Raw genomic sequence first — 27,959 nt, 5'->3', positions numbered from 1 at the left:
CCTCCACCAGCATGACCTATATTATCATTCCTATATATTTTGCACCCTGGTATTACAGTGTCCGACATCATTCCACCATGTTTCTGAGATTCCATTAAATGAGGCTATTCATATCATACCAGGCTCTCAAGTTCACCCATCTTAGTATTTAGACTTCTAGGATTTGCATACAAGCACTTAAAACGTTTGTCACTTTTTAGTTGTCTGCCTTCATGTGATATTAAATTGGGACTCTCATTTGACTGTCTCTCTTCAATTCCTACTTTTACTTTACCAACTTCTAAACTCTCCTCTTTACTAGGGTAGAGAATCCCCGTTAATAGGTCCTCCCCTATGGGAGATCTCTGTCTGAACCGCATGCTCCTCCGCACCTGTCAGCTTCCCCCACACTTTAGTTTAAGAACTCCTCTATGGTCTTTTTAATTTTACATGCCAGCAGTCTGGTTCCATTTTGGTTAAGATGGATCCCATCCTTTCTGTATAGGCTCCTCCTTTCCCAACAGTTCCAGATAAACCTGAATCCTTCCTTCCTACATCATTGTCTCATCCACGCATTGAGACCCTGCCGTTCTGCCTGTCTAACTAGCCTTGTGTGTGGAACTGGAATCATTTCAGAAAATGCTACCATTGAAATCCTGCACTTAATCTCTTCCCTAGCAGCCTAAATTTGGCCTCCTATCCTTCCTTATGTCACTGGTACCCACCAGACAGACACTGAAACTGGCTTCTTAGGGCCAGATCCTTATACAGATAGTGAAGGCTTCTTACATGTAACCAGATTTCTTCAAGATGAGCCTCTGAATACCCACACTTGTGCAATCGAGGCTCCTCCACTGCAAGCTTCCAGAATATATGAGCGAGAAGTGTCCCCTGGAGCCACTTACTCTTTCCCCACCCCACCCCACCCCTCCCTTCATGCATGGCTCTGAGTGCATACAAGGGGAGGTGGTCCCAACCTCCCTCAGACACATCCTTTCATCTGGGAATTTTTAACCCCACACCTCTGAAAAGGAGGTGTGATTGATCAGCAACTCCTGCCTTTCAACAGGCTTGTCCAGAGCACAGCATCACCCTTATGAGAAGTGTTCCAGCATTCCAGAGTCAAGCAGCTGACCAGAGAAAATTCAGACCTGAATGAAGATGCCCACCTCAAGGAGCAAGACTTCTTAGTCATCTTAAGACCCAGGATACTGGGCAACAGAATAGTCACGTTTCAATCATGGCTAGTGACAGCAACTAGGTACCAATGTAACCAATATCTGAAAGATCACCAAGTCAATAGAATATTCAGAGATGTTCCTGCTCTTAGCAAAGGAAAAGATCTGTGTTACTGATGTTAGCTCTTGCTTCTCCTTTGGTCAAAGCCATGGACAAAGTGCATTTTCCAGGGTGGGAAAAGATAAGCAGGTAGTTTTTATTTTGGGGTTGTTGGTTTGTTTGTTTGTTTTTGGGGAGGGGGGGTGCCCAATAGTTTTGGTAGCCAATTAGTTTTGACTGAACCAAAGAAGAGTGCTTTAGTAATATTAAAATCAATCCGACAAAGGTTTTTTTTTCGACTTTAGGCATTTTGACAAAAGTAAAGGACTAGATTCTCCAGATGGCCTGGGGGAGTGGGAAGGGAGGAGATTTCCCTTACCACTGGGATGAAGGAGTCCCCAGTTCAAGTCCCCCCTCTGCCTGATGTGGAGAATCAGATTCCAAGCCTAAAAGGACCATTGTGATCATCTAGTCTGACCTCCCCTGTACAGCACGGGCCACAGACCTTCCCCACAATAATTCCGAGAGCAGAGCTTTAGAAAAACATCCGATCTTGATTTAAAAATGGTCAGTGATGGAGAATCCTCCATGATCCTTGGTAAATTGTTCCAATTGTTAATTACCGTCACTGTTAAAAATGTATGCCTTATTCCCAGTCTGAATTTGTCTAGCTTCAGTTTCCAGCCACTGGATCATGTTATACCTTTCTCTGCTAGATTGATTCGCCCGTTATTAAATATTTGTTCCCCATGTAGATACTTAGACATCCCTTATCCTTCTCTTTGTTAAGCTAAATAGATGGAGCTTCTTAAGTCTATCACGAGAAGGCAGGTTTTCTAACCCTTTAATCATTCTCATGACTTTTCTGAACCCTCTCCCATTGATCAACTTCCTTCTTAAATTGTGGGCACCGGAACTGGATGCAGCATTCCAGCAATGGTCGCACCACTGTCAAATACATAGGTAAAATAATCTCTCTACTCCTACTCAACGTTCCCTTGATTATGCATCCCAGGATCGCTTTCTCTTTTGGCCATGGTGCCACACAGGGCATATATGAAAAACGTCTACACTGGAACCGAGGTTGAGGTTGAACTAGGAGGCAGGCTGGTTAGAAGTGGCTGGGTCTGGATAAAAGGAGTGAAAACCAGGCTGAGGTCAGGGCCGGGGTCTACTACGGACCCCTACCCCGGAGGAAGAGGAGGCAGCTTTTTAAACAAATAACAAAACCCTCCACAGCCCGGGGCTTGGTGGCGAAGGGGGACTTCAGCTACTCAGCACCTGTTGTGGAAAACAGCCCAGCAGGGCACAGATTATCCAATAAATTCTTGGAACGTCTTGGAGACAATTTTTTATTTCAGAAGATGGAGAAAGCTACTGGGGAGAGGCTGGTCTAGATTTGATTTTGACAAGTAGGGAGGAACTGGTTGAGAATTTGAAAGTAATCATGAAATCTTCGATGATCTAAAAATCAAGAGAGAGTCCTGCAAAAAGTGAAAACTAGGTCAAATGACAAAGGATGAATATAAACAAATAACACAAGTAGATAAGAACAAAATTAGAGAGGCCAAGGCACAAAACAAGATCAAACTAGTTAGTGATATAAAGGTTAACAAGAAAACATTCTACAAATACATTAGAAGCAAGAGGAAGACCAAGCACAGGGTAGGACCGCTACTCAATGGAGGGGGAAAAACAATAACAGAAAATGTGGAAATGGCAGAGGCGCTTAATTACTTCTTTGTTTCGGTTTTCACCAAGAAGGCTGGCAGTGACTAGATGTCTAACATAGTGAATACCAGTGAAAATGAGATAGGATCAGATGAGGCTAAAACAGGGAACAAAGTTAAAAACTTACTTAGACAAATTAGATGTCTTCAAATCACCAGGGCCTGATGAAATGCATCCTAGAATACTCAAGGAGCTGACTGAGGAGATATCTGAGCCATTAGTGATTATCTTTCAAAAGTCATGGAAGACGGGAGAGATTCCAGAAGACTGGAAAAGGGCAAATATAGTACCAATATATAAAAAGGGGAATAAGGACAACCCAGGGAATTACAGACCAGTCAGCTTAACTTCTGTACCCGGAAAGATAATGGACCAAATAATTAAGCTATCAATTTGCAGACACCTAGAAAATAATAAGGTGATAAGTAACAGTCAGCATGGATTTGTCAAGAACAAATTGTGTCAAACCAACCTGATAGCTTTCCTTGACAGGGTAGAGACTTTGGGGGGGGGGGGGAAGAAGCGGTAAACGTGTTATATCTTGACTTTAGTAAAGCTTTTGATACTGTCTTGCATGACCTCTCATAAACAAACTAGGGAAATGCAACCTAGATGGAGCTACTATAAGGTGGGTGCAAAACTGGTTGGAAAACCGTTCCCAGAGAGTAGTTATCTGTGGTTCACAGTCATGCTGGAAGGGCAAAATGAATGGGGTTCTGCAGGGATCAGTTCTGGGTCCAATTCTGTTCAATATCTTTATCAATGATTTAGATAATGGCATAGAGAGTGCACTTGTAAAGTCTGCGGATGATACCAAGCTGGGAGGGGTTGCAAGTGCTTTGAAGGATAGGATTAAAATTCAAAATGATCTGGACAAACTGGAGAATGGGTCTGAAGTAAATAGGTTGAAATTCAATAAGGACAAATGCAAAGTACTCCATTTAGGAAGGAACAATCAGTTGCACACATACAGAATGGGAAATGACTGCCTAGGAAGGTGTACTGCAGAAAGGGATCTGGGAGTAAAAGTGAACCACAAGCTAAATATGAGTCAACAGTGTAACATGGTTGCAAAAAAGTGAACATCATTCTGGGATGTATTAGCAGGAGTGCTGTAAGCAAGGCACAAGAAGTCATTCTTCCGTTCCACTCTGCGCCAATTAGGCCTCAACTGGAGTATTGTGTCTAGTTCTGGGTGCCACATTTCAGAAAAGATATAGACAATTTGGAGAGAATCCTGAGAAGAGCGCCAAAAATGATAAAAGGTCTAAAAAACATGACTTATGAGGGAAGATTGAAAAAATTGGGTTTGTTTAGTCTGGAGAAGAGAGGACTGAGAGGGGACATGACAACAGTTTTCAAGTATGTAAAAGGTTGTTACAAGAAGGAGGGAGAAAAAACTGTTCTCTTTAACCTCTGAAGACAGGACAAGAAGCAATGGGCTTAAATTGCAGCAAGGGAGGGTTAGGTTGGACATTAGGAAAAACTTCCTAACTGTTAGGGTGGTTAAGCACTGGAATAAATTGCCTGGGGAGGTTGTGGAATCTCCATCATTGGAGATTTAAGAACAAGTCAGACAAACACCTGTCAGGAATGATCTAGGTAATATTTAGTCCTGCCATGAGGGCAAGGGACTGGACCAGATGACCTCTCGAGGTCGCTTACAGTCCTATGATTCATGTTCAGCTGTTTATTCACCACAACCCCCATATTTTTTTTTCCAGAGTCACTGATTCCCAAGATAGAATCATAGAATATCAGGGTTGGAAGGGACCTCAGGAGGTCATCTAGTCCAACCCCCAGCTCAAAAGCAGGACCCATCCCCAATTAAATCATCCCAGCCAGGGCTTTCTCAAGCCTGATCTTAAAAACTTCTAAGGAAGGAGATTCCACCACCTCCCTAGGCAACACATTCCAGTGTTTCACCACCCTCCTAGTGAAAAAGTTTTTCCTAATATCCAACCTAAACCTCCCCCACTGCAACTTGAGACCATTACTCCTTGTCCTGTCCTCTTCCACCACTGAGAATAGTCTAGAACCATCCTCTCTGGAACCACCTCTCAGGTAGTTGAAAGCAACTATCAAATCCCGCCTCATTCTTCTCTTCCGCAGACTAAACAATCCCAGTTCCCTCAGCCTCTCCTCATAAGTCATGTGTTCCAGACCCCTAATCATTTTTGTTGCCCTTCGCTGGACTCTCTCCAATTTATCCAAATCCTTCTTGTAGTGTGGGGCCCAAAACTGGACACAGTACTCCAGATGAGGCCTCACCAATGTCGAATAGAGGGGGACGATCACGTCCCTCGATCTGCTCGCTATGCCCCTACTTATACATCCCAAAATGCCATTGGCCTTCTTGGCAACAAGGGCACACTGCTGACTCATATCCAGCTTCTCGTCCACTGTCACCCCTAGGTTCTTTTCCGCAGAACCGCTGCCTAGCCATTCGGTCCCTAGTCTGTAGCTGTGCATTGGGTTCTTCCGTCCTAAGTGCAGGACCCTGCACTTATCCTTATTGAACCTCATCAGATTTCTTTTGGCCCAATCCTCCAATTTGTCTAGGTCCCTCTGTATCCTATCCCTGCCCTCCAGCGTATCTACCACTCCTCCCAGTTTAGTATCATCCGCAAATTTGCTGAGAGTGCAATCCACACCATCCTCCAGATCATTTATGAAGATATTGAACAAAACCGGCCCCAGGACCGACCCCTGGGGTACTCCACTTGACACCAGCTGCCAGCTAGACATGGAGCCATTGATCACTACCCGTTGAGCCTGACAATCTAGCCAGCTTTCTACCCACCTTATAGTGCATTCATCCAGCCCGTACTTCTTTAACTTGCTGACAAGAATACTGTGGGAGACAGTGTCAAAAGCTTTGCTAAAGTCAAGATACAATACGTCCACTGCTTTCCCTTCATCCACAGATCCAGTAATCTCATCATAGAAGGCGATTAGTCAGGCATGACCTTCCCTTGGTGAATCCATGCTGACTGTTCCTGATCACTTTCCTCTCATGTAAGTGCTTCAGGATTGATTCTTTGAGGACCTGCTCCATGATTTTTCCGGGGACTGAGGTGAGGCTGACTGGCCTGTAGTTCCCAGGATCCTCCTTCTTCCCTTTTTTAAAGATTGGCACTACATTAGCCTTTTTCCAGTCATCCGGGACTTCCCCCGTTCGCAACGAGTTTTCAAAGATAATGGCCAATGGCTCTGCAATCACAGCCGCCAGTTCCTTTAGCACTCTCGGATGCAACTCGTCCGGCCCCATGGACTTGTGCACATCCAACTTTTCTAAATAGTCCCTAACCACCTCTTTCTCCACAGAGGGCTGGCCATCTATTCCCCATGTTGTGATGCCCAGTGCAGCAGTCTGGGAGCTGACCTTGTTCGCGAAGACAGAGGCAAAAAAAGCATTCAGTACATTAGCTTTTTCCACATCCTCTGTCACTAGGTTGCCTCCCTCATTCAGTAAGGGGCCCACACTTTCCTTGGCTTTCTTCTTGTTGCCAACATATCTGAAGAAACCCTTCTTGTTACTCTTAACATCTCTCGCTAGCTGCAGCTCCAGGTGCGATTTGGCCCTCCTATTTTCATTCCTACATGCACGAGCAATATTTTTATACTCATCCCTGGTCATATGTCCAACCTTCCACTTCTTGTAAGCTTCTTTTTTTATGCTTAAGATCCACTAGGATTTCACCGTTAAGCCAAGCTGGTCGCCTGCCATATTTACTATTCTTTCGACACATTGGGATGGTTTGTCCCTGTAACCTCAACAGGGATTCCTTGAAATACAGCCAGCTCTCCTGGACTCCTTTCCCCTTCATGTTAGTCCCCCAGGGGATCCTACCCATCAGTTCCCTGAGGGAGTCGAAGTCTGCTTTCCTGAAGTCCAGGGTCCGTATCCTGCTGCTTACCTTTCTTCCCTTCCTCCTGTAAGGAGGAACCCTTCCTCCTGTAAGGATGGCCTATATTCTTTGTTCCTAGATGTATACACTGACATTCAGCCATATTAAAAACACATGTTGTTTGCTTGCATCCAGTTTACCAAGCAATCCAGATTGCTCTGAACAGTGACTTGTCCTTTTCGTTATTTACCACTCCGCCAATTTTTGGGTCATCTGCAAACTTTAATCGGAGATGATTTTATGTTTTTTCCTTCCAAGTCATTCATAACAATGTTAAATAGGATAGGGCCAAGATTCAATCCCTGCAGGACCCCCACTGGAAACATTCCCATTTGAGGATGATTCACCATTTACAATCATGTTTTGAGACCTAATCAGTTAGCCAGTTTTTAATCCATTTAATGTGTGCAATGTTAGAACATAAGAACAGCCATACTGGGTCAGACCAAAGGTCCATCTAGCCCAGTATCCTGTCTTCCGACAGTGGCCAATGCCAGTTGTCCCAGAGGCAATGAACAGACAGGTAATCAAGTGATTCATTCCCTTCGATCATTCCCAGCTTCTGGCAAACAGACGCTAGGGACACCATCCCTGCCCATCCTGGCAAATAGTCATTGATGGACCTATCCTCTGTGAATTTATCTAGTGCTTTTTTGAACCCTGTTATAGTCTTGGCCTTCACAACATTCTCCAGCAAGGAGTTCCACAGGCTGACTGTGCGTTGTGTGAAGAAATACTTCCTTGTGCTTGTTTTAAACCTGCTGCCTATTAAATTTCATTTGGTGACTCCTAGTTCTTGTGTTAGGAGAAGGAGTAAATAGCATGTCCTTATTTACTTTCTCCACACTAGTCATGATTTTCTAGACCTCAATCATATCCCCCTTTGGTCGTCTCTTTTCCAAGCTGAAAAGTCCCAGTCTTATTACTCTCTCCTCACATGGAAGCCGTTCCATACCCCTAATCATTTTTGTTGCCCTTTTCTCAACCTTTTCCAATTCCAATATATCTTTTTTGAGATGGGGCGACCACATTTGCATGCAGTATTCAAGATGTGAGCATACCATGGATTTATATAGAGGCAATATGATATTTTCTGTATTATCATCAAATCCCTTTCTTAATGATGCCCAACATTCTGTTCGCTTTTTTGACTGCCGCTGCACATTGAGTGGATATTTTCAGAGAACTATCCACAGTGACTCCAAGATCTCTTTCTTGAGTGGTAACAGCTAATTTAGACCCCATCATTTTATATGTATATGTTAATTTTATATTGTTTTAGTATTTAATTAAAATGTCATGCTGTGCCAAATAAAATGCCTTATAGAAGTATGTCAACACTATTACCTCTGTCAACCAAACACGTAATCTCATCCCTCTCCCCAAAAAAGATATCAAGTTAGTTTGACAAGATCTGTTTTCAGAAGGGATCTGAACCAAACTGAAAAATCCACTATTTGCCCAGCTCTATTAGTTGCTATTTACCCCAGTTGCAGAAAAGCAGATAAAAATCAAGATAGAGACTTTGAAAAGAGCACTTGTGGTATTGAATAAAAACTCTGCTCAAAGAGCCTGTCAATAATTTATCTCCCTCTGGTAGATGAGACCTTGGTACAGGCATGAACAGCTGTGGTGAGGCTTTAGACATAGCCTGATCTTAAAGTTATCACGTAATTGCACAAGTAACAAACCCATTCACTGCAGGAAAGTTTGGCAGGTTTGGAAAATATCAAGGCTTCACCGCCAAACTTAAGTGTGGATGAAAGTGTCCGTTTATATAAAATACTAGAGACAAATCATCTGCATGCTCTACTGAAGGTCAAGTATGGACACAGATGAAGACACCCAGACATTCATGAAAAATAATCATGAAAGCCAGGCATTTAAATGGAACACTTGCTGCCAAAGAAAGGGCAAAGGTAAGATGCAGTTTTATTGGTAGAGCTCTTCCTGGACTCCAGAGGTTATGTTCAGTGAGATAGATTAAGATCTGAAAATGGCCATCTCTCAAGACCGTCTCATCATGCTTGTAGTTTTGATGCTACTATTGAACAGAAGGGTGAGTCCCTCTTCAACACCTCTGGAAAAATGAGCTCTGCTTTTGAAACCTGATAACAAGTACTATGTCCTCCAGGGTGTTAATACAGTCAGACAGTCATTTGCCCCATGCCAGGTACTCCAACTGCCAACACTATATGATAGCTGGCAAGCTTTTATTTGTATTACAACCAAGAAGCAAACCTCACATACCCTTAAGCTTAGTGATTTTCCTTTTTATATCCCCCCCCCCCCGCACACACACCCTGTGCATTCCAAATGGGAAGAATCATTGTATTGAGGTTTTTATTTATATTACAAATAAAAACCTTGATACAGTGTATTTCTGATGGGAGGAATCAAAGCTTTTTTACAGAAGCTCTTGTCAATTTCTGGACCTGACTGTCCACCAGACCTTGTGTACTCCATCAGCTCCAAGAAGGGTTTGGTAAAGCAGAAAATGGGAGGCCTTAGGGGTTTCTACGATCCATGCGTGGGCTACAAAAGACACAAAGACAGTGCTGAAAATTCTATGGTATCTAGATATGCTTAGCGCGGATGCTCTGGATTGCTGTGTATTTCATGCTGGAGCCACTCCAGAATCAGAATTGAAACATTTACTTCCTGGTTTTTAAGCAGATAAATCTGAGGTCAGTAGCTCTGAAAACACCAATGGTCTGCTCATATTCCCTCCTATGAGAGGTCAGAGACAAACAGCCATTAGCACATTTATGCTGCCAGATCCAGGGGATATCAAAGTATGTTTCATGGCCCCTCACCAATAGCAGTAGGTCCAAATTGGACTGACAGCACATTCTTCTCCCTGGATCCTTTCCTACACAAGGGGAAGAGTTCCCAGCATCTCTTCTCACCTTTGCAACAGGGTTGCTGAGGCAGCAGAGCATCTTCCCTGCAACTCCGTGTGGCCTGCTGTGGCACGGCATCTCCCTCCTAGCCTTAACAGTCCTGCGACAGGTCCACCTGCTCTCAGGGAGACCCTGGCAAGAAGCAGACTCTAATCAGAGCATAGAACAGGGTCTTCCAACCCTCCTTGGCTACCCTTCTGCCCCACTCACTCACAGTGCGGACCTCTGGACTTTCTCCCTGCAGATTTGGCTTCTACCCTCAGGGCTTCATAGAATCATAGAATATCAAGGTTGGAAGGGACCCCAGAAGGTCATCTAGTCCAACCCCCTGCTCAAAGCAGGACCAATTCCCAGTTAAATCATCCCAGCCAGGGCTTTGTCAAGCCTGACCTTAAAAACCTCTAAGGAAGGAGATTCTACCACCTCCCTAGGTAACGCATTTCAGTGTTTCACCACCCTCTTAGTGAAAAAGTTTTTCCTAATATCCAATCTAAACCTCCCCCACTGCAACTTGAGACCATTACTCCTCGTTCTGTCATCTGCTACCATTGAGAACAGTCTAGAGCCATCCTCTTTGGAACCCCCTTTCAGGTAGTTGAAAGCAGCTACCAAATCCCCCCTCATTCTTCTCTTCTGCAGGCTAAACAATCCCAGCTCCCTCAGCCTCTCCTCATAACTCATGTGTTCCAGTCCCCTAATCATTTTCGTTGCCCTTCGCTGGACTCTCTCCAATTTATCCACATCCTTCTTGAAGTGTGGGGCCCAAAACTGGACACAGTACTCCAGATGAGGCCTCACCAATGTCGAATAGAGGGGAACGATCACGTCCCTCGATCTGCTCGCTATGCCCCTACTTATACATCCCAAAATGACATTGGCCTTCTTGGCAACAAGGGCACACTGCTGACTCATATCCAGCTTCTTGTCCACTGTCGCCCCTAGGCCTTTTCCGCAGAACCGCTGCCTAGCCATTCGGTCCCTAGTCTGTAGCTGTGCATTGGGTTCTTCCGTCCTAAGTGCAGGACCCTGCACTTATCCTTATTGAACCTCATCAGATTCCTTTTGGCCCAATCTTCCAATTGGTCTAGGTCCTTCTGTATCCTATCCCTCCCCTCCAGCGTATCTACCACACTCCTCCCAGTTTAGTATCATCCGCAAATTTGCTGAGAGTGCAATCCACACCATCCTCCAGATCATTTATGAAGATACTGAATAAAACCGGCCCCAGGACCGACCCTTGGGGCACTCCACTTGATACCGGCTGCCAACTAGACATGGAGCCATTGATCACTACCCGTTGACCCCGACAATCTAGCCAGCTTTCTACCCACCTTATAGTGCATTCATCCAGCCCATACTTCCTTAACTTGCTGACAAGAATACTATGGGAGACCGTGTCAAAAGCTTTGCTAAAGTCAAGAAACAATACATCCACTGCTTTCCCTTCATCCACAGAACCAGTAATCTCATCATAAAAGGCGATTAGATTAGTCAGGCATGACCTTCCCTTGGTGAATCCATGCTGGCTGTTCCTAATCACTTTCCTCTCATGCAAGTGCTTCAGGATTGATTCTTTGAGGACCTGCTCCATGATTTTTCCAGGGACTGAGGTGAGGCTGACTGGCCTGTAGTTCCCAGGATCCTCCTTCTTCCCTTTTTTAAAGATTGGCACTACATTAGCCTTTTTCCAGTCATCCGGGACTTCCCCGGTTCGCCACGAGTTTTCAAAGATAATGGCCAGTGGCTCTGCAATCACAGCCGCCAATTCCTTCAGCACTCTCGGATGCAACTCGTCCGGCCCCATGGACTTGTGCACGTCCAGCTTTTCTAAATAGTCCCTAACCACCTCTATCTCCACAGAGGGCTGGCCATCTCTTCCGCATTTTGTGATGCCCAGCGCAGCAGTCTGGGAGCTGACCTTGTTAGTGAAAACAGAGGCAAAAAAAGCATTCAGTACATTAGCTTTTTCCACATCCTCTGTCACTAGGTTGCCTCCCTCATTCAGTAAGGGGCCCACACATTCCTTGGCTTTCTTCTTGTTGCCAACATACCTGAAGAAACCCTTCTTGTTACTCTTGACATCTCTGGCTAGCTGCAGCTCCAGGTGCGATTTGGCCCTCCTGATAACATTCCTACATGCCCGAGCAATATTTTTATACTCTTCCCTGGTCATATGTCCAACCTTCCACTTCTTGTAAGCTTCTTTTTTATGTTTAAGATCCGCTAGGATTTCACCATTAAGCCAAGCTGGTCGCCTGCCATATTTACTATTCTTTCGACTCATCGGGATGGTTTGTCCCTGTAACCTCAACAGGGATTCCTTGAAATACAGCCAGCTCTCCTGGACTCCTTTCCCCTTCAAGTTCATCCCAAAGTCCTTTCCCAAATCAGATTCTCCCCAGGCTGGATCCTTATTCCAAGTCTATTTCCAGGCTGTCTGATTGATGGCCTCTTTCCATCCCTGCCACAAGAGCCTCCTTCTCTCCTGCTGCCCTCTCCCTTCAGGGTCAGTCACAGGAGGGACTCTCCCTCCAGCAACTATCCAAACCCTGATGAGAGTCACCCAACTCTTCTGCACTTGGATCTGATAATTGACTTGAACCTCTTGATTCCCAGCCAGTCAGGATCAGCTGGGGGAACTGCTCCATCACAGGGAAGGCTGAGCCCAGCTTACCTTAAAAGGCCCAACCAAGTGGTGACAGCTGCAGAAAAACTCTGAAGCCAACTGGCAGCCCCTTGTGGAGCGATTCATCATATCCTCTGAGTCTGAGATCCTCTGAGATCCCCCTCCACTGCTGGCACCTCCACCCCTTCTGCAGAGGTGCCTTGGGGGATGGAGCAGAGAGGCCTCAGGGAAGGGGATTGAGAGGTGCGAGTGGCGAGTGGGGGGGCCTCAGGGCAGGGGGCGGAGAAAGGGCAGGACCTCAGGGAGAAGAGCCAGAACATTGCAAACTCATATTAAAAAAACAACCCATACATCTTCTGTATTGTCAGGAAAAACTATCATCTGATGAATTTGACCTCCATCTTGATCTAAATTAAAAATAATAGTAAAAAAGAAACTTTAAAAACATTTTTCTTCCAAAAATAAAACCATAATTCTGTAAAACATTAAACATGATCTAACCAAAATTTGTTGACCCTTCTAGAGCAGCTTGTGATATTTCAAGGAAAAGGCATTGGCCTATTTAAAATTAAATGCTACTGTTTTTTGCTGACCACCCCACATGCATCAAAACATGGTGGCACACACAAAATAGTATTTTTTGTTTTACCATTTCACTGCTCCCCATGGAGGCAGACATCTTACATAAAAGTACATCAGCAATATTGTTTTTCTGTTAAGATGGCAGAATAGTGAAACCTTTGGATCCATAAGATGCCTTAGAACAAAAAGTCTAGGTGGGGAAAAAGGCTGTATCATAACCTCGTGCATAGGCACTGACTTCCCCTCCGCCCCGTCCCCGTCCCAGCCTCACCCTCACCCCAATTCCATCCCTTTCCCTCAAGTCCCTGCCCCTTTACCACCTCCTCCCCCGAGCGCGCCACATCCCCATTCCTCCCGGAAAGTCCTAAGCGCTGCCAAACAGCTGTTAGGCAGCGGGCTGGAAGCACTGGGATGGGAAGGAGTGACGACGCCACGCTCGGAGGAGGAGGGGAGAGCTTGGCTGCCAGTGAGTGCGGAGCGCCCGCAAATTTCTCCCTGTGGGTGCTCCAGCCCCTCAGCACCCATGGAGTCAGTGCTTATGACCTCATGTCCTCAGACATGAGCCAGGCATCAGTTTTTGAGCAGGTTAGAACCCCAGTGCTAGATTCTCAAACCCAATCCTTGGAGGTTGAATTTCTGTGGCACAGCTGAGCCCTTGGGGGTAGGCTAGGAACCAAACAGAACCATTACGGGCCCTTCTTGGAATAAGGGAACACAGCTTCAGAACCTAATAAACTGATTGCTGAGGCTTCTGGTAGTAAGAGAGTCTATAAATGGATTCCGTCCCACTCTTGACTTTCAAGGAGAGGGCCTGAAAGACAGGGCATCAAAGGGGAAAACCCTCTCCTAGACAAGCAGAGCATCAAGAGTTTACATGTGAACACGACCAGACAGGAAGACCATCATTAAGACTCCATCCCATAACAGAAATCCACCATCCTGAACTCAATTAGAAGTTTGCAATGTGATTCCCAATTTCCACTGGTGGAAAGATCTCAACAAGGATGTTCACGTCCCCATATTGGGCACATAGCCAGTAAGAAAAGCAATTCGCTAAAGATCACGATGTATTACTCCTGCAATACCAGGCTCAATTGAACAGGACTGGTCCAGAGCCTCAGCCTAAATGGTCCTATGCTGGGCACAGAATCACTAGATAAGGGACTCTTCCTACTCAAAGGGGTTGGATCCTCATGCTGGCTGGATCCATGCTTTGGTTCCAGAGGTAGACAATGGCCTCTGACGTTTCAGGAGCCACTTTAGGCATACAGCCAGGTCTGCTAGGTTGACCTGGACTTATCCAGGGATCTTAATTGGGAGCAGATCCTTAACTTGATAGCCAGACTTAATCAACTGGGCCTGAAGAGCTTTTCCACCAGCTGGGGGGTGAGGCAGCCTTCCCCTCTCTGCAGGACAATCCTGTACATTGACACTGGACTTGTACATGGGCTAACCTTAGCTTAGCAGGCCTGGAGAGTCTCCCTTGACAGTGAGGTTGTGAGGGAGCCTACCCTCCTGCTTGTGGTAATCCAGAGGAAGCCCGTGCCTGATGGACATCTCATCTTCTGCACTTTTCACTTAAGAAATCGGATTAGTTGGCTGATAATTTAACTATAAACAAAATTTGCCCCTAAATGGCAAAAGAAAAAACCCAACAAGATAAGCACGCAGAACACTGTATATGATCAAAGTTTGCTGCACCTTCAGTGGTTAGAAGGAACTGTAGGGTAGTTAGGGCCACTTACCTTTTCCTAGCCTTGGAACCTTTCTCGCTAAGAGGGCAAGGAAGGGGCAAGCTGACCTAGTGGACAATGCTCTCTAGAAGATACGGGTGGCTTGCAGAGTAGCTGCCTTGCTCCCACAAGTGATAAAATGCAGAAGAAGTAGGAACTACTCAATACAGTGAAATCCTCTTATAAACACCAACCAACCAATCACTTTCTGGTTTTTGCTCACAGTGGGGAAACCTGACACGGGCCTGAAGACACATCCCTTTGTGAGACCCATGTTAGACACTTCCGCTATTGAGAGCGAGCGTCACTCCTAGGAGAGAGGGGAAAGTCGAGCCAGACTGTACCTGGGGTATGATCACATCTGCCAAGGCTTTGGAGAGTTTGAAGAGTTCAGCAGTGCCCTCCAGCTTCAGAGTGCAATTGTGTTGTACATCATATTTGATGCAGTCATAGATATCAGGGATCTTGCTGATGTCATAGCGCCCATTCTTCATGCGGAAATCCCTCTCCAACTTGCTCCAGCGCTGCAGCATCAGCTCCAAAGTCTCACTGTGGTACAGCTGCAGGTCTAAAGAGCAGCAATAACAAAACAAATATGTTTTAAAAAGGGAAACAGAGGCTCTCTCTACACTGTGTTTGAAAACCTGCTGTACAGAGCCGGGGCTACAGGCTCAGGCTTGTACTAAAAAGAGCCCTGTAGACGTCCATACTTGGGCTGGAGAAACACACCCATCACCCCAGGCTTCAGAGCCTGAGCTCCAGCCTGAGCCCAGATGTCTACACAGCTCTTTTTAGTGCCTTAGCAGGAGCCTGAGTGCTATAGACCCAGGCTCTGAGACTCACTGCTGCAGGTTTTAAAGTGCAGTGTAGACATACTAAAAGGAGATCCTGAAGCATGATAGAGTAGTCAGCCTATCTTTGATACCTGGTAATTATTCAACAATCAATTTTTATGCTCCTGGAGGATAATAGGGTTATAAGCAATAGCCAGCATGGATTTGTCAAGAATAAACCATGCCAAACCAACCCAATTTCCTTCTTTGAAAGGATTATGACCTGGTGGGGGGAGAGAACCAGTAGACAGGATGTATCTTGATTTTAGTAAGGCTTTTGACACAGTCACACGACACTCTCATAAGCAAACTAGGGAAATGTGGTCAAGATGAAATTACTACGAGGTGGGTGCACAACTGGTTGAAAGACCGTACTCAAAAAGCAGTTATCAAATCAGCCATAGTCAAACTGGGAGGGTGGTGAAGCACTGGAATGGGTTACCTAGGGAGGTGGTGGAATCTCCATCCTTAGAGGTTTTTAAGGCCCGGCTTGACAAAGCCTTGGCTGGGATGATTTAGTTGGTGTTGGTCCTGCTTTGAGCAGGGGATTGGACTAGATGACCTCCTGAGCGCTCTTCCAACCCTAATATTCTATGATGTATCTAGTGGGATCCCACAGGGCTCAGTCCTGGGTAGGTACTATTCAATATTTTAATTAATTACTTGGATAATGGAGTGGAGAGTATGCTTATAAAGTCTGCAGATGACACCAAGCTGGGAGGGGTTAAAGCACTTTGGAGGACAGGATCAGAATTCAAAACAACCTTGACAAATTGGAGAACTGGTCTGAAATCAATAAAATGAAACCACCAAAGTACTTTACTCAAGAAGGAAAAAAAACCCAACCAAATGCATAACTACAAAATGGGAAATAACTGGCTCGGCGGTAGTACTGCTGAAAAGAATCAGGGTGGGGAGGGGGGGAAATGAGGGTTCTAGCAGATCACAAATTAAATCCGAGTCAAAAATGTAAAGCAGTTGCAAAACAGGCTAATATCACTCTGAGGTGTATTAAACAGGACTGACATATGTAAGACATAAAAGAGGTAACTGTCCCGCTCTACTTGGCACTAGTGAGTTGTCATTTGGAGTAGTGTGTCCATTCTGGGGACCATGCTTTAGGAAGAGGTGGACAAAATGGAGAGACTACAAAATAGAGCAAGAAAGATGATAAAAGATTTAGAGATCCTGACTTATGAGAAAAAGTTAAAACAGTGAGTACGCTTAGTCTTGAGAAAAGAAGACTGAGGGGGACCTGATAAGTCTCCAAATATGATAATGGCTCTTATAAAGAGGACTGGGATCGTTTGTTCTGCATGTCCACTAAAGGTAGGACAAGAAGTAATAGGCTTAATCTGCAACAAGGGAAGTTTAGGTTAGATATTAGGAAAATCTCTCTCACTTGAACAGTAGTTAAGCTCCAGAATAAGGCTTCCAATGGCGGTTGTGGAATCTCCCTCATTGGAGGTTTTTAAGAACAGGTTGGACAAACACCTGTCAGGGCTGGTCTAGGTTTACTTGGTCCTGCCTCAGTGCAGTGGGCTGGACTTGATGACTTTGAGGTCCCTTCCAACCCCATATTGCTATGATTCTATGTTCACACCCAGGCTACTCTTATTTGAGTTTCAACTGACAAGACTGCACGTGTTTCCGATAGCTGGGATTCCAGCTGGGAAAGGAAAAATAAAGAAAGACCTACAGCCTCATAGCAAATACCACAAATGGGCTTGGAAAACCCAGTCACACCCAAGAAGTCTGCATTGTTGCTAACAGTAATCACTAACGCCTTGAACACAGAGCAATCCAGCTCCTTGGCGTTACACCTTTCCAGAACATGGTTCAAAATAAGAATGGAAGCTTCCAGATCAACAGCATGCAGACCAGACTCGATATATATATTTTAAAGAACTGGAGCTTTCTACCACGCTTTGGAAGGCTCCTCCTCCGGAGCTGAACTATGCTGCTCAGCTGAGTCCAACTGCTCCCTTCATGCATTAGCCAAGCCTCTCTCCAAGTGTGCGTTTCTTAGGCCTCTTTACTGCAGACACATATTTATACAGCTCAGAGCTCTTGCTTGCACAGACCAATCTAGAGGATTCTGCTCTGGACAACCCTATTCCCAAGCCCAGCTGCTCACCTGCAGATTTGGGATCTTCCAGACGTTTGCATATCTGGGAAGTGAGGTTTTCGATCAGGGCAAACACCTTGTCACAGATCTCTACTGGGTTCTGGATGAAAGTCATGGAGTTGACCAGCGAGATGCTGCCTGTTGGTGCTAACTGCAGAGTAAAGAGAACACAAAAAGGTTAGTGTCTATTCATATAGAGAGCACAGAGCATCCAGCCCAGCCCCAGCAATTAAGCTTCCGGAAATGGTGTGCAACTGACAAACTAATGCCTTGTGTAACAGTCATCCTATACATCCACCACCAACAGCCTTTACCTCCCTGACCCTCCATGCCACACCTGGCCTGTCGGCAAAAGTCTCTCTCTATGGTACAGCAGAGACCTTCCAAGAGGACTAGGTGGTATTCATAGGTGAGAAGCTGTCATAAATATAAAGGGAAGTGTAAACACCTTTAAATCCCTCCTGGCCAGAGGAAAAACCCTTTCACCTGTAAAGGGTTAAGAAGCTAAGATAACCTCGCTGGCACCTGATCAAAATGACCAATGAGGAGACAAGATACTTTCAAAGCTGGGGGGGGGCGGGGGGGGGGGGACACAACAAAGGGTTCTCTCTGTCTGTGTGTTGCTTTTGCTGGGACCAGAGCAGGAATGCAGGTCAGAACTCCTGTAAAGAATTAATAAGCAATCTAGTTAGATATGCATTAGATTCTGTTTTGTTTAAATGGCAGATAAAATAAGTTGAGCTGAATGGAATGTAGATTCCTGCTTTTGTGTCTTTTTGTAACTTAAGGTTTTGCCTAGAGGGATTCTCTAGGTTTTTAATCTGATTACCCTGAAAGGTATTTACCATCCTGATTTTACAGAGGTGATTCTGTTACTTTTTCTTTAATTAAAATTCTTTTTTTAAGTACCTGATTGCTTTTTCATTATTCTTAACATCCAAGTGTTTGGGTCTGTGTTCACCTATGCAAATTGGTGAGGATTTTTATCAAGCCTTCCCCAGGAAAGGGGGTGTAGGGCTTGGGGGGAAAGACATTTCCAAGTGGGCTCTTTCCCTGTTATTTTTGTTAGACGCTTGGTGGTGGCAGCAATAAGGTCCAGGGACAAAAGATAAAATAGTTTGTACCTTGGGGAAGTTTTAACCTAAGTTGGTAAAAAATAAGCTTAGGGGGTTTTTCATGCAGGTCCCCACATCTGTACCCTAGAGTTCAGAGTGGGGAAGCAACCTTGACAGAAGCCATTTCCTTTTCTCTACTGGGTTTCAGCTTCTTCCATTCTGAGACCTCAGGTTACAACAGAAAAAAAATTTGGGGGACCCTCCCCCAGTCTAGTTGTAAGGAAAGGAATGGTGGTCATAACCTCTAGGTTCTGTTCCTGGTCCCCAGGTTGAGTACCATGCTTTACTCCCAGTGCATCAGATGCTGATGAGGGCAAGTGCTGCCAGGTGCTTCATTAGTACAGAGGAGTCTGGGTCCTGTCAACGTACATGGAGTGGGCTGGATCCAGGCTTGATTATTTTACTTCTCATGCACAGCAGCCATGACTGCTCCAGGTAGACCTGAGAGGAAGGGGCCCTATGCTTGTGTGGGAAGGAAGTCCCCTTCACCTCAGAGAGGAAGAGGCCAACAAAGGCACACAACCAACTTGGCCTCGCATTAAAACACCAAGAAAACTAAAATACTCCAACAGGCTCCGAATCACCAGGATCCTGCTCCCATAATTCAGATTAATCAAGACCCTCGAGACTGTTGAGCTGCTGAGGTAAAGTAAGTACTATCTGTAGCAGAAAGCCAACACCGACAAGGAAATTCACCACCACCCTCAACGTGCCAGTGCCGCTTTAGAAAAACGTGCCTTCGAATATTGTGACATCAAGAATCAAACCAAACTTCTCATGTACCAGGCTGTTATCCCTGCTCTCTTGTACGGTGCTAAAACTAAGGTCACGTACAGTAGACACCTCAAGATTCTTGAAGGATAGCATCAACGGTGCCTCTGCAAGATCTTCCAAACCAAGTGGGATGCCCAACGCACCAACATCAGTGTTCTGTCCCAAGGGCAAAACCTCCAGTACTGAAGCTATGATCATCCACCACCAACTCTGCTGGGCTGGTCACGTTCTTTGAATGCCACAAAATTGACTCCTGAAGCAGGTCATGTTCTCACAACTGAGCCATGGCCAATTGATATGGGGAGGCGGGGGAAGCACTTCAAAGACACCCTCAAAACTAACATGAAGGGCAATATTGACATAAAACTCTTGGGATGCCCTTGACTAACCAAAATGAAAAAGGATCCCAGTATTTTGAGATCAATGGAGACAACAGGAAACTGAGAAACAGGAAAGGAAAGAATGTGGCACAGCCCGACTCGACGATCCATATCCGCCTCTTCCACTGGGAAATGACTGCCTCAATTGAGGCCAGATCTATGGATCTCAGATCGGTCTCATTAGCCACCTGCGGATGCACCAGTGATAACTGGCTATCATTTTATGGTAGCCTGACCCAATTCAACCCCGATTCTGCTACTGTCTCCTGACCGCAAGTGAGTAACTGACCAGTATACATAGGCCGCCTGTGGCCCGGCCCTGATAAGATGTGTATGCACATGTGACACATGGCAGTGAGCAAGGAATCACTGCATTTAGGCCACCACCATCACTAAGATAAAACATGGTCAGAATGCTGTCTCTGCCTTTCTAGATATGAGCAATGACGTGCAGAAGATTAGAAGATTAAAGAGTCATAGATTTTAAGCCCAGAAGAGAATTATGATAATCTACTTGGAGCACCCCCATAACAGAGGCCAGAGAATTTCACCCCGTGGTCCCTGCATCAGCCTATAATTCTGGCTGAAGAGATCCTTTAGAAAAAGATATCTGGTCTTAATTCAAAAAGAATCAAAAAGTGATGGCGAAACCACCACATCACCCAGCAAGTTGTTCAATTGTTAATTACTTCGACTGTTGGCAATTTACACCCTTATTTCTAGTCTGAATTCCTCTAACTTCAGCTTCCAGCCACTGGATTGGGATATGCCTTTGTCTGCCACATTGAAGAGTCCTCTACTATCACGAGCCTTTTCCCCGGGCAGTTACTTGCAGATAGTGATCACGCCATCAAAAACCTTCTCTTGGAAAAACTAAATAGATTGAGCTTATTTTTAGTTTCTCACTGTAAGCCAGGTTTTCCAGACCTCAAATCATTCTGAACCTCTCCAATTTATCACCAACATCCTTTTTAAAGTGTTGACACCAGAACTGGACACAGTGATCTGTAATGGTCTGCATATAGAAGTAACAGCACCTCACCTACTTGATATTCTCTTGCTTATGCATCCAAGGGATTGCGTTTGTTCTCTTAACCAGTGCAAGGCCCTGGAAATTCATGTCCAGCTGGTATCCACTAGGACCTGAAGTCCCTTTCAGAGTCACTGCTTTCCAAAATACTCCCCATTCCTAGAAGCGTGACCCACTACATTCTTTGTTCCTACATGTGTGACTTTCACATTTAGCTGTACTAAAATGCATGCTGTTCAAAGAAGCCCAGCTTACCACACGATTCAGATCCCTCTGTAGAACTGACCCCACCATTATTTACCTTTCCACCAATTTCTGTGACCCCTGCAAACTTTACTAGTAATTATTTTATACTTTCTGCTAGATCACAGGTAACGATAGTGATTAGCACCGAGTAAAGAACAGATCTGAGGGACCCCACTTAGAATGCCCTCACAGAATGATTCCCCATTTACAATTTCTTTTTGAGATGTAGGAGACAAATTCTGAACCCATTTAATATGGGCTACATTGGTTCTGTACAGTGTTAATCTTTTAATCATGTCACATGGGACTAAGCCAAGTGCCTTACGGAAGTTTAAGTATATTATCTCAAAACTATTTCCTTTGTCAACCAGACTTGTAAGCTCATTAGAAAGTGATATTGGGTTAGCTACTTCCCATAAAATCATGTTGACTGGAATTAACTAACTAATTCTTTACCGATTTCATCCCGTATCGGCCTTTCCACATTTTCCCTGGCTCAATGTTAGGCTGTCTGAACTAGAACCACTCAGTTCATCCTTTTTAATACTAGCACATTAGGTTTTTCCAGATTCAGCAAGACCTGGGATGGCTCAGTCCCAGATTGACATGTCATTAGAGGAAGTTTTGAAACAAAATTGATAAATTAAATAATAAGTTACCAAGACCAGATGGTATTTACCCAAGCGTTCTGAAGGAACTCAAATGTGAAATTGCAGAACTATTAACTGTGGTTTATAACCTATCATTTAAATCAAATGTACCAAATGACTGCAGGATAGCTTATGTGACCCCAATTTTTAAAAAGGGCTCTAGAGGTGATCCCAGCAATTACAGGCTGGTAAGTCTGACTTCAGTATCAGGCAAACTGGTTGCAACTATAGTAAAGAACAGAATAGTCAGACACGTACATCAACATTATTTGTTGGGGAACAGTCAACATGGTTTTTGTAAAAGGAAATCATACCTCACCAATCTACTAGAATTCTTTGAGGGGGGGGTCAACAAGCATGTGGACAAGGGGGATCTAGTGTACTTAGATTTTCAGAAAGCCTTTGACAAGGTCCATCACCAAAGGCCCTTAAGCAAAGTAAGCTGTCATGGGATAACAGGGAAGGTCCTCTCGTAGATCAGTAACTGGTGAGAAAAGATAGGAAACAAAGGGCAGGAATACATAGTCAGGTTTCAGAATGGAGAGAGGTAAATAGTGGTGTCCCCCAGGAGTCTGTACTGGGAAAAGTACTATTCAACATATTTTTAAGCAATCTGGAAAATGGGGTAAACTGAGGTGGCAAAATTTGCAGATGATACAAAACTACTCAAGACAGTTAAGTCCCAGACTGAAGAATTACAAAGGGATCTCACAAACCTGGGTGAGTGGACAACAAAATGGCAGATGAAATTCAATGTTGATAAATGCAAATGCACAGTGGAAAACATAATCCTAACTGTACATATAAAATGATGGGGTCTAAACTAGCTGTTACCACTCAAGAGAGAGCTCTTGGAGTCATTGTGGAGAGCTCTCTGAAACCATCCGCTCAAATGTGCGACAGCCATCAAAAAAACTATCAGAATGTTGGGAATGATTCAGAAAAGGATTGATAATAAGATAGAAAATATCATATTGCCTCTCTATAAATCTGTGGTACACACACATCTTGAATACTGTGTGCAGATGTGGTCGCCCCATCCCAAAAGAAATATATTGGAATTGGAAAAGGTTCAGGAAAGGGCAACAAAAATGATTAGGGGTATGGAACAGCTTCTGTATGAGGAGTGATTAATTAGAATGGGACTTTTCAGCTTGGAAAAGAGATGACTAAGGGGGGAATATGATAGAGATCTATAAAATCATGACTGGTGTAAATAAGGAAATGTTATTTACTCCTTCTCATAACACAAGAACTAGGGGTCACCAAATGAAATTAATAGGCAGCAGATTTAAAACAAACAAACAAATGGAAGTATTTCTTCAGACAACACATAGTTAACCTGTGGAACTCTTTGCCAGACGATGTTGTGAAGGCCAAGACCATAACAGCATTCAAAAAAAGAACTAGATAAATTCATGGAGGATAGGTCCATCAATGGCTACTAGCCAGGATGGCCAGGGATGGTATCCCTGGCCTCAGTTTGCCAGAAGCTGGGAATAGATGACAGGGGATGGATCACTTGATGATTACCTGTTCTTTTCATTCCCTCTGGGGCACCTGATATTGGCCATGGCTGGAAGACAGCATACTGGGCTAGATGGATCTTTGGTCTGACTCAGTATGGCCGTTCTTATGTTACCTTTCCGTAATCCTCCTCGCAGAACTTGGCATCCTTCTGCATGATTTCATGCAGCCGTGCCTTCACTCTGTGCTGGCAGCTGCTGAGGGAGTCGCTATCACTGTCCAACAGCCCATTCATATTGGCACTTTTTACCATTTGTACCAAGATGGGGGTTAGCTCTCCCTCCAGAGCCAGGAGACCCTAGAGCAGAACAGGAGAGGATTTCAGCTCAGTAGAACACAAGCCAGCACACTTTCTAGCAAATTTCATGACTAGTTTCTCCTTCAAGTCACCAAATGAAATCCTAGCTGTTGAGGATGGTTTTAACAGTGTTTAGGAAAGTGCCAAAGATTCTGTCAGTGCAATAAGAACTGTTGTAGGTTTTGGCTGGAGCAGTCCTTGGCTGTTTACTGCACCCTTGAGTCACTGACTTCTAAAGGGGTGGAACCATTTATACAATGAAAGCTCCTTGCAAATCAGATTCCAGAACACACTAGGATTTCCCATTTGTCTGAGTGGTGTCCACAGACACTCCCAACCTGATCCCTACCCCACACTGTCATTTGGAACATTTCACTGCCCATTTACAACCAAGTGGTTACCAGAGAGACAAACCTTAAACCAGGGGTGGCCACACTTACTGAGTCTCCGAGCCTCATATGACAATCTTCAGAAGTTCGAGAGCCGGGGCATGCCCGCCAGGGTTCGGGGCTTCAGCTCCCACAGGAAGCGCCCCCTGGGGTTTGGGGCTTCAGCAGGAGTGGGGCTGAAGACTCAAGCTCTGGCAGACTCTCTCTGTGGGGCTGAAGCCCTGAGATCAGAAGCCCCTAACCCCACCACCCCGCCACAGGACAGAACCCCCGAGCTCCCGCCCAATCTGGTAAGCAGAGAATGGAAGGAGGGGCTCTGTGAGTCGCATTTTAACTGTAAAAAAGCCACATGCAGCTCATGAGCCACAGCTGGCCACCCCGCCTTAAACTAAGCAGTCCTCTGAGAAACAACCTTCTAAGCAACAAATACCTAGACGCATACAAATGGCTCTGGCATCATGCATACCCAGGATACCAGATGAATAACTCCCCCAGGGATCTGACTGATTCATTACCAGGCTTCAGCTACTGCTCCAGTGCTGTCAAACGCAGCAGAAATAGGAGGGTCATATTGCACTACCAGTGCTGTCCCATGTAAACGTACAGTCTCTGTGAAGTGTGGACAGTCTCAGACACGCCCACTAGAACAGCAAAGAGGTTACCCACAGGAGAGCTCACCCTGCATATCACCTGGGCCTGCTTTAAAAGGAAAATCATTATTGAGACCTATCTAGTGAAGTTTTGTAGCAGCTCCAGATGGTGTAGATCCTTTGCTGCTGGCCATCAGCCCTACAGCCAAGAACCACCTCTGGGTTATCTGGGCTGCAGCAGACATGGCTGTGAACTGCGCAGATGCCATAAGAGAGGAGTCACCTTTGCAAAAGCTGCTGCTGTCATCTGAACCCTGCCCTCATCTGAAGCATAGATCTTGAGGTCATGACGGTAGGTGCTATGCAGTCTGAGCAGGCCACACCCTGGGAAGCCAGCATAGTCACCTGGAACAGAGAGCAGAGACTCAAACACAACTTTCAAATACCAACAGCTGTCAGCTGCTAGGATCTGTCGGAGTTAAATGCACCTCCAAAACTCTACTCCTTTAGGGAACAGATACATTCCTGAGACAGTTACAGTTCTCTGCAAAGTTCAGAAACATACACACTTACTCAGTCTTTGGGTTTGCACAGAATGCAACTGTGGTAGGGAAGGCCCTGGCACAGGCTGAAAAAACAGGCTAAGAGTTCTACTGATCCACTGCAGGATGGGACCGATCCATGTAGTCCTAGCTGGACTGGGCCAGGGAGCAGAGAAATCATCATATCCAGGAAGGGTTGGTGTCAACAAGTTACTGCTATTAGAGTGGGTCCTTGTAGTGAGGCGCAGGGGCCTCCCACTGAGCAAAAGGGAACCCACTACACAAACCCACTACAACCCTTACTTACTTGCAGGGAACAAACCCCCGAGTCAGTGATTAGGGGCTAAAGAAGACACCTGGGTACTCAGAGCCATTCCTATTGACAGCCCATTACTAGCCCCTGAACGACAAACTGCAGGGTCAGTTTACCCAGTGTCATCAGGGGAGCACCCCTGTCTCTACTAGAGCCTCGGGTGGGTGGGTGGGGGGGAGGGGAAATCACATACTGTATGACTTGAGTTGCAAATAAAATCTTCTCTTCCTGGGTCTGGTTTATTAACAGACTAAATTAACTTCTATTTGCATTACAAACCCCTTTCTGTTCATGCCTGTCCTCTGTCTTCCACAGCCCTCTTTCTAGGGACAGTGACTAGTCATTACTAAAGCTGCAAGTCTGTCATGGAAGTCAAGGATTCCATGACTTTCCGTGACTTCTGCAGTGGCTGGTGCTAGCTCAGGGACTGTGCAAGCCGGGCAGCCCCAGGGCCAGTAGCAGCAGTTTGGGTGTGTGGGAGGGGGCTCAGGGTTAGGGGCAGGGGTTGGGGAGTGCAGGGGGGGTGCTTACCTTGGGCTGGGGGGCCCCCCAGCTCCCACTAGCATGAACCCTCTGCAGCTCCTAGATGGCAGAGGGGTCTCCACGTCGTACACTGTCTGCAGGCCCGTCCCCATAGCTCCCATTGACTGTGGTTCCCAGCCAATGGGAGCTGCGGCAGCCGGCACTTGTGGCGGGAGCAGTGGAGACCCTGCCGCCTAGGAGCTGCAGGGATGTGGAGCCAAGTAGGAAGCCCCTGCCAAACTCTCCCCCCCACTCCCCCGGGACCGGTACCAGCAGGGGTCCCAGGCCACACGCCACAGCCCAGCTCCCCCCTCCTCCGACATCTGCTGTAGAACTGATAAATGAAATTGTTCATAAGAAAAGTTTTATGAATGAAACAACATTCATTCATAAAACGGTCACCCCAATAACTAGCTAATTGATGATTAAGATGCTTGTTAAGAGCCATAGCTGTTCAGCCAGCTGCCCTTGTAAATTTCACTTTCAATCCAATTGCTGCTTAAATCACTGAAACTTGCACTATTTCAACATTATAACTTCCGCTCACTGTTTGCCATTCATTATACTTGTCCATATTGTAACTCAAACTCCATTTTAAAATGCTCACTCCATTTTGTAAAAGCCTGCTGCAACCTTCATTTTGCAAAACCCTGATGTAATCTTATTAGTTTAGATGTACGAATGAGGTACGTATGGAGGATGGAATCAAACTCCAGCCCCAGCCCGTCCTGATGAAATAAAGTGTAAACAACAATGGCTGAAGATGCAGACAACAGCCTTGACAAAGCAAGAAGAGTCCACCCTAAAAAGAAAAAGAACAAAGGTACGACTGAAGGAACATCAAAGCCAGGTCCCAGGCTGAAAGTCATGTCTGCAATTGATGGGTGATCAATCACACCGAACCCAGAGGCGTCGTGACACAGCAAGACCTATAGACTCTGGATTCAAACTAAAGCCTACAAAAAGGATGGCTGAGATGGAAGACTTTGGAGGGTAACATTCTGCTGCCAACATCGAGCAGCATCAGTGCATGCCCGACAGAGACCCAGCCCTTCCTCCTGCCTGGCTTTCCTGGCCAGTTAGCCACCACAAGCTACGATCCCAAGCCGCGAACTCAAGCTACGTTCAGGACTGGTAACTATCCAGCAGGTGTAGAAAATATAAATTGTGTGTGTGTGTGTTACACACACACACAGAGAATATATAAGAAAAATTAGGTATGAGCTAGTGGTTATAGATCAAATTGTCAAATAAACGTGGCATTTTTGCCTTGTTCCCTAAAATGATACTGTGTAGTTTTGCCTGCATAACACCGTGGGGGTCCCGTCCCACCCCCCGAGCACCCGCGTCCCTCTGGCCAAGTTTTAGTCAGGGCAGGTATTTTTAGTAAAAGTCATGGACAGGTCACGGGCCCATGAATTTTTGTTTACGGCCCGTGATCTGTCCATGACTTTTACTAAAAATACTCGTGACTAAAACATAGCTGTAGTCATTACATCTCTTGGCTTCAGGGGTCCACCATAGCACCAGGCAGTCCCTGCCCCTCTCACCAGCTTCTGACCATATATGCACTCAGACTCCACACCCAGGTCCTTGCCAGCAAAAACCTAAGTGCCACTGCTGTTCCCGTTGGGTCACACGGTGGAGACACAACCTGCTCTCCCCCAGGTCTCATTTTGAGTACACATCAGGACCTAGCTTTTATTTTTTTCCCTTCTTCTCCCTGCAGGGCTTGCTCTCTACCTACTCATGTAATTACACACATTTCCTAGGCACTACACATCAGAAAGCCTGCTCTTAAAGGAGACAACACTGTTACAGGATGAGAGGCAGAGAAGAGATGCCAGAATCAGTTACATACTCTAGTTGCAACAGCATA

At 45.4% G+C, this 27,959-nt stretch overlaps 1 protein-coding gene across 11 annotated transcripts in view; it reads right to left on the bottom strand.

The window, feature by feature from the left end:
• The window catches only part of PPIP5K1 (diphosphoinositol pentakisphosphate kinase 1), a 143,591-nt gene that overhangs the window by 74,725 nt on the left and 40,907 nt on the right, over window positions 1-27,959 (bottom strand). For 10 of the 11 annotated variants that reach the window (XM_073304631.1, XM_073304633.1, XM_073304630.1 and 7 more), the window contains 4 exons: window positions 24,987-25,108; window positions 23,542-23,724; window positions 17,714-17,855; window positions 15,088-15,311 (listed from right to left, as the gene is read on the bottom strand). In XM_073304631.1, coding sequence (XP_073160732.1) covers window positions 15,088-15,311; window positions 17,714-17,855; window positions 23,542-23,724; window positions 24,987-25,108 — 671 coding nt within the window. The remainder of the gene's footprint in view (window positions 1-15,087; window positions 15,312-17,713; window positions 17,856-23,541; window positions 23,725-24,986; window positions 25,109-27,959) is intronic. The other variant, XM_073304632.1, reaches the window with a different exon arrangement.

The sequence above is a fragment of the Lepidochelys kempii genome, chromosome 10 (genome assembly GCF_965140265.1).
Source record: "Lepidochelys kempii isolate rLepKem1 chromosome 10, rLepKem1.hap2, whole genome shotgun sequence".
Lineage (NCBI taxonomy): Eukaryota > Metazoa > Chordata > Testudines > Cheloniidae > Lepidochelys > Lepidochelys kempii.
The sequence above is the reverse complement of the archived record's forward strand: the minus strand, read 5'-3'. Positions and strand labels throughout refer to the sequence as shown.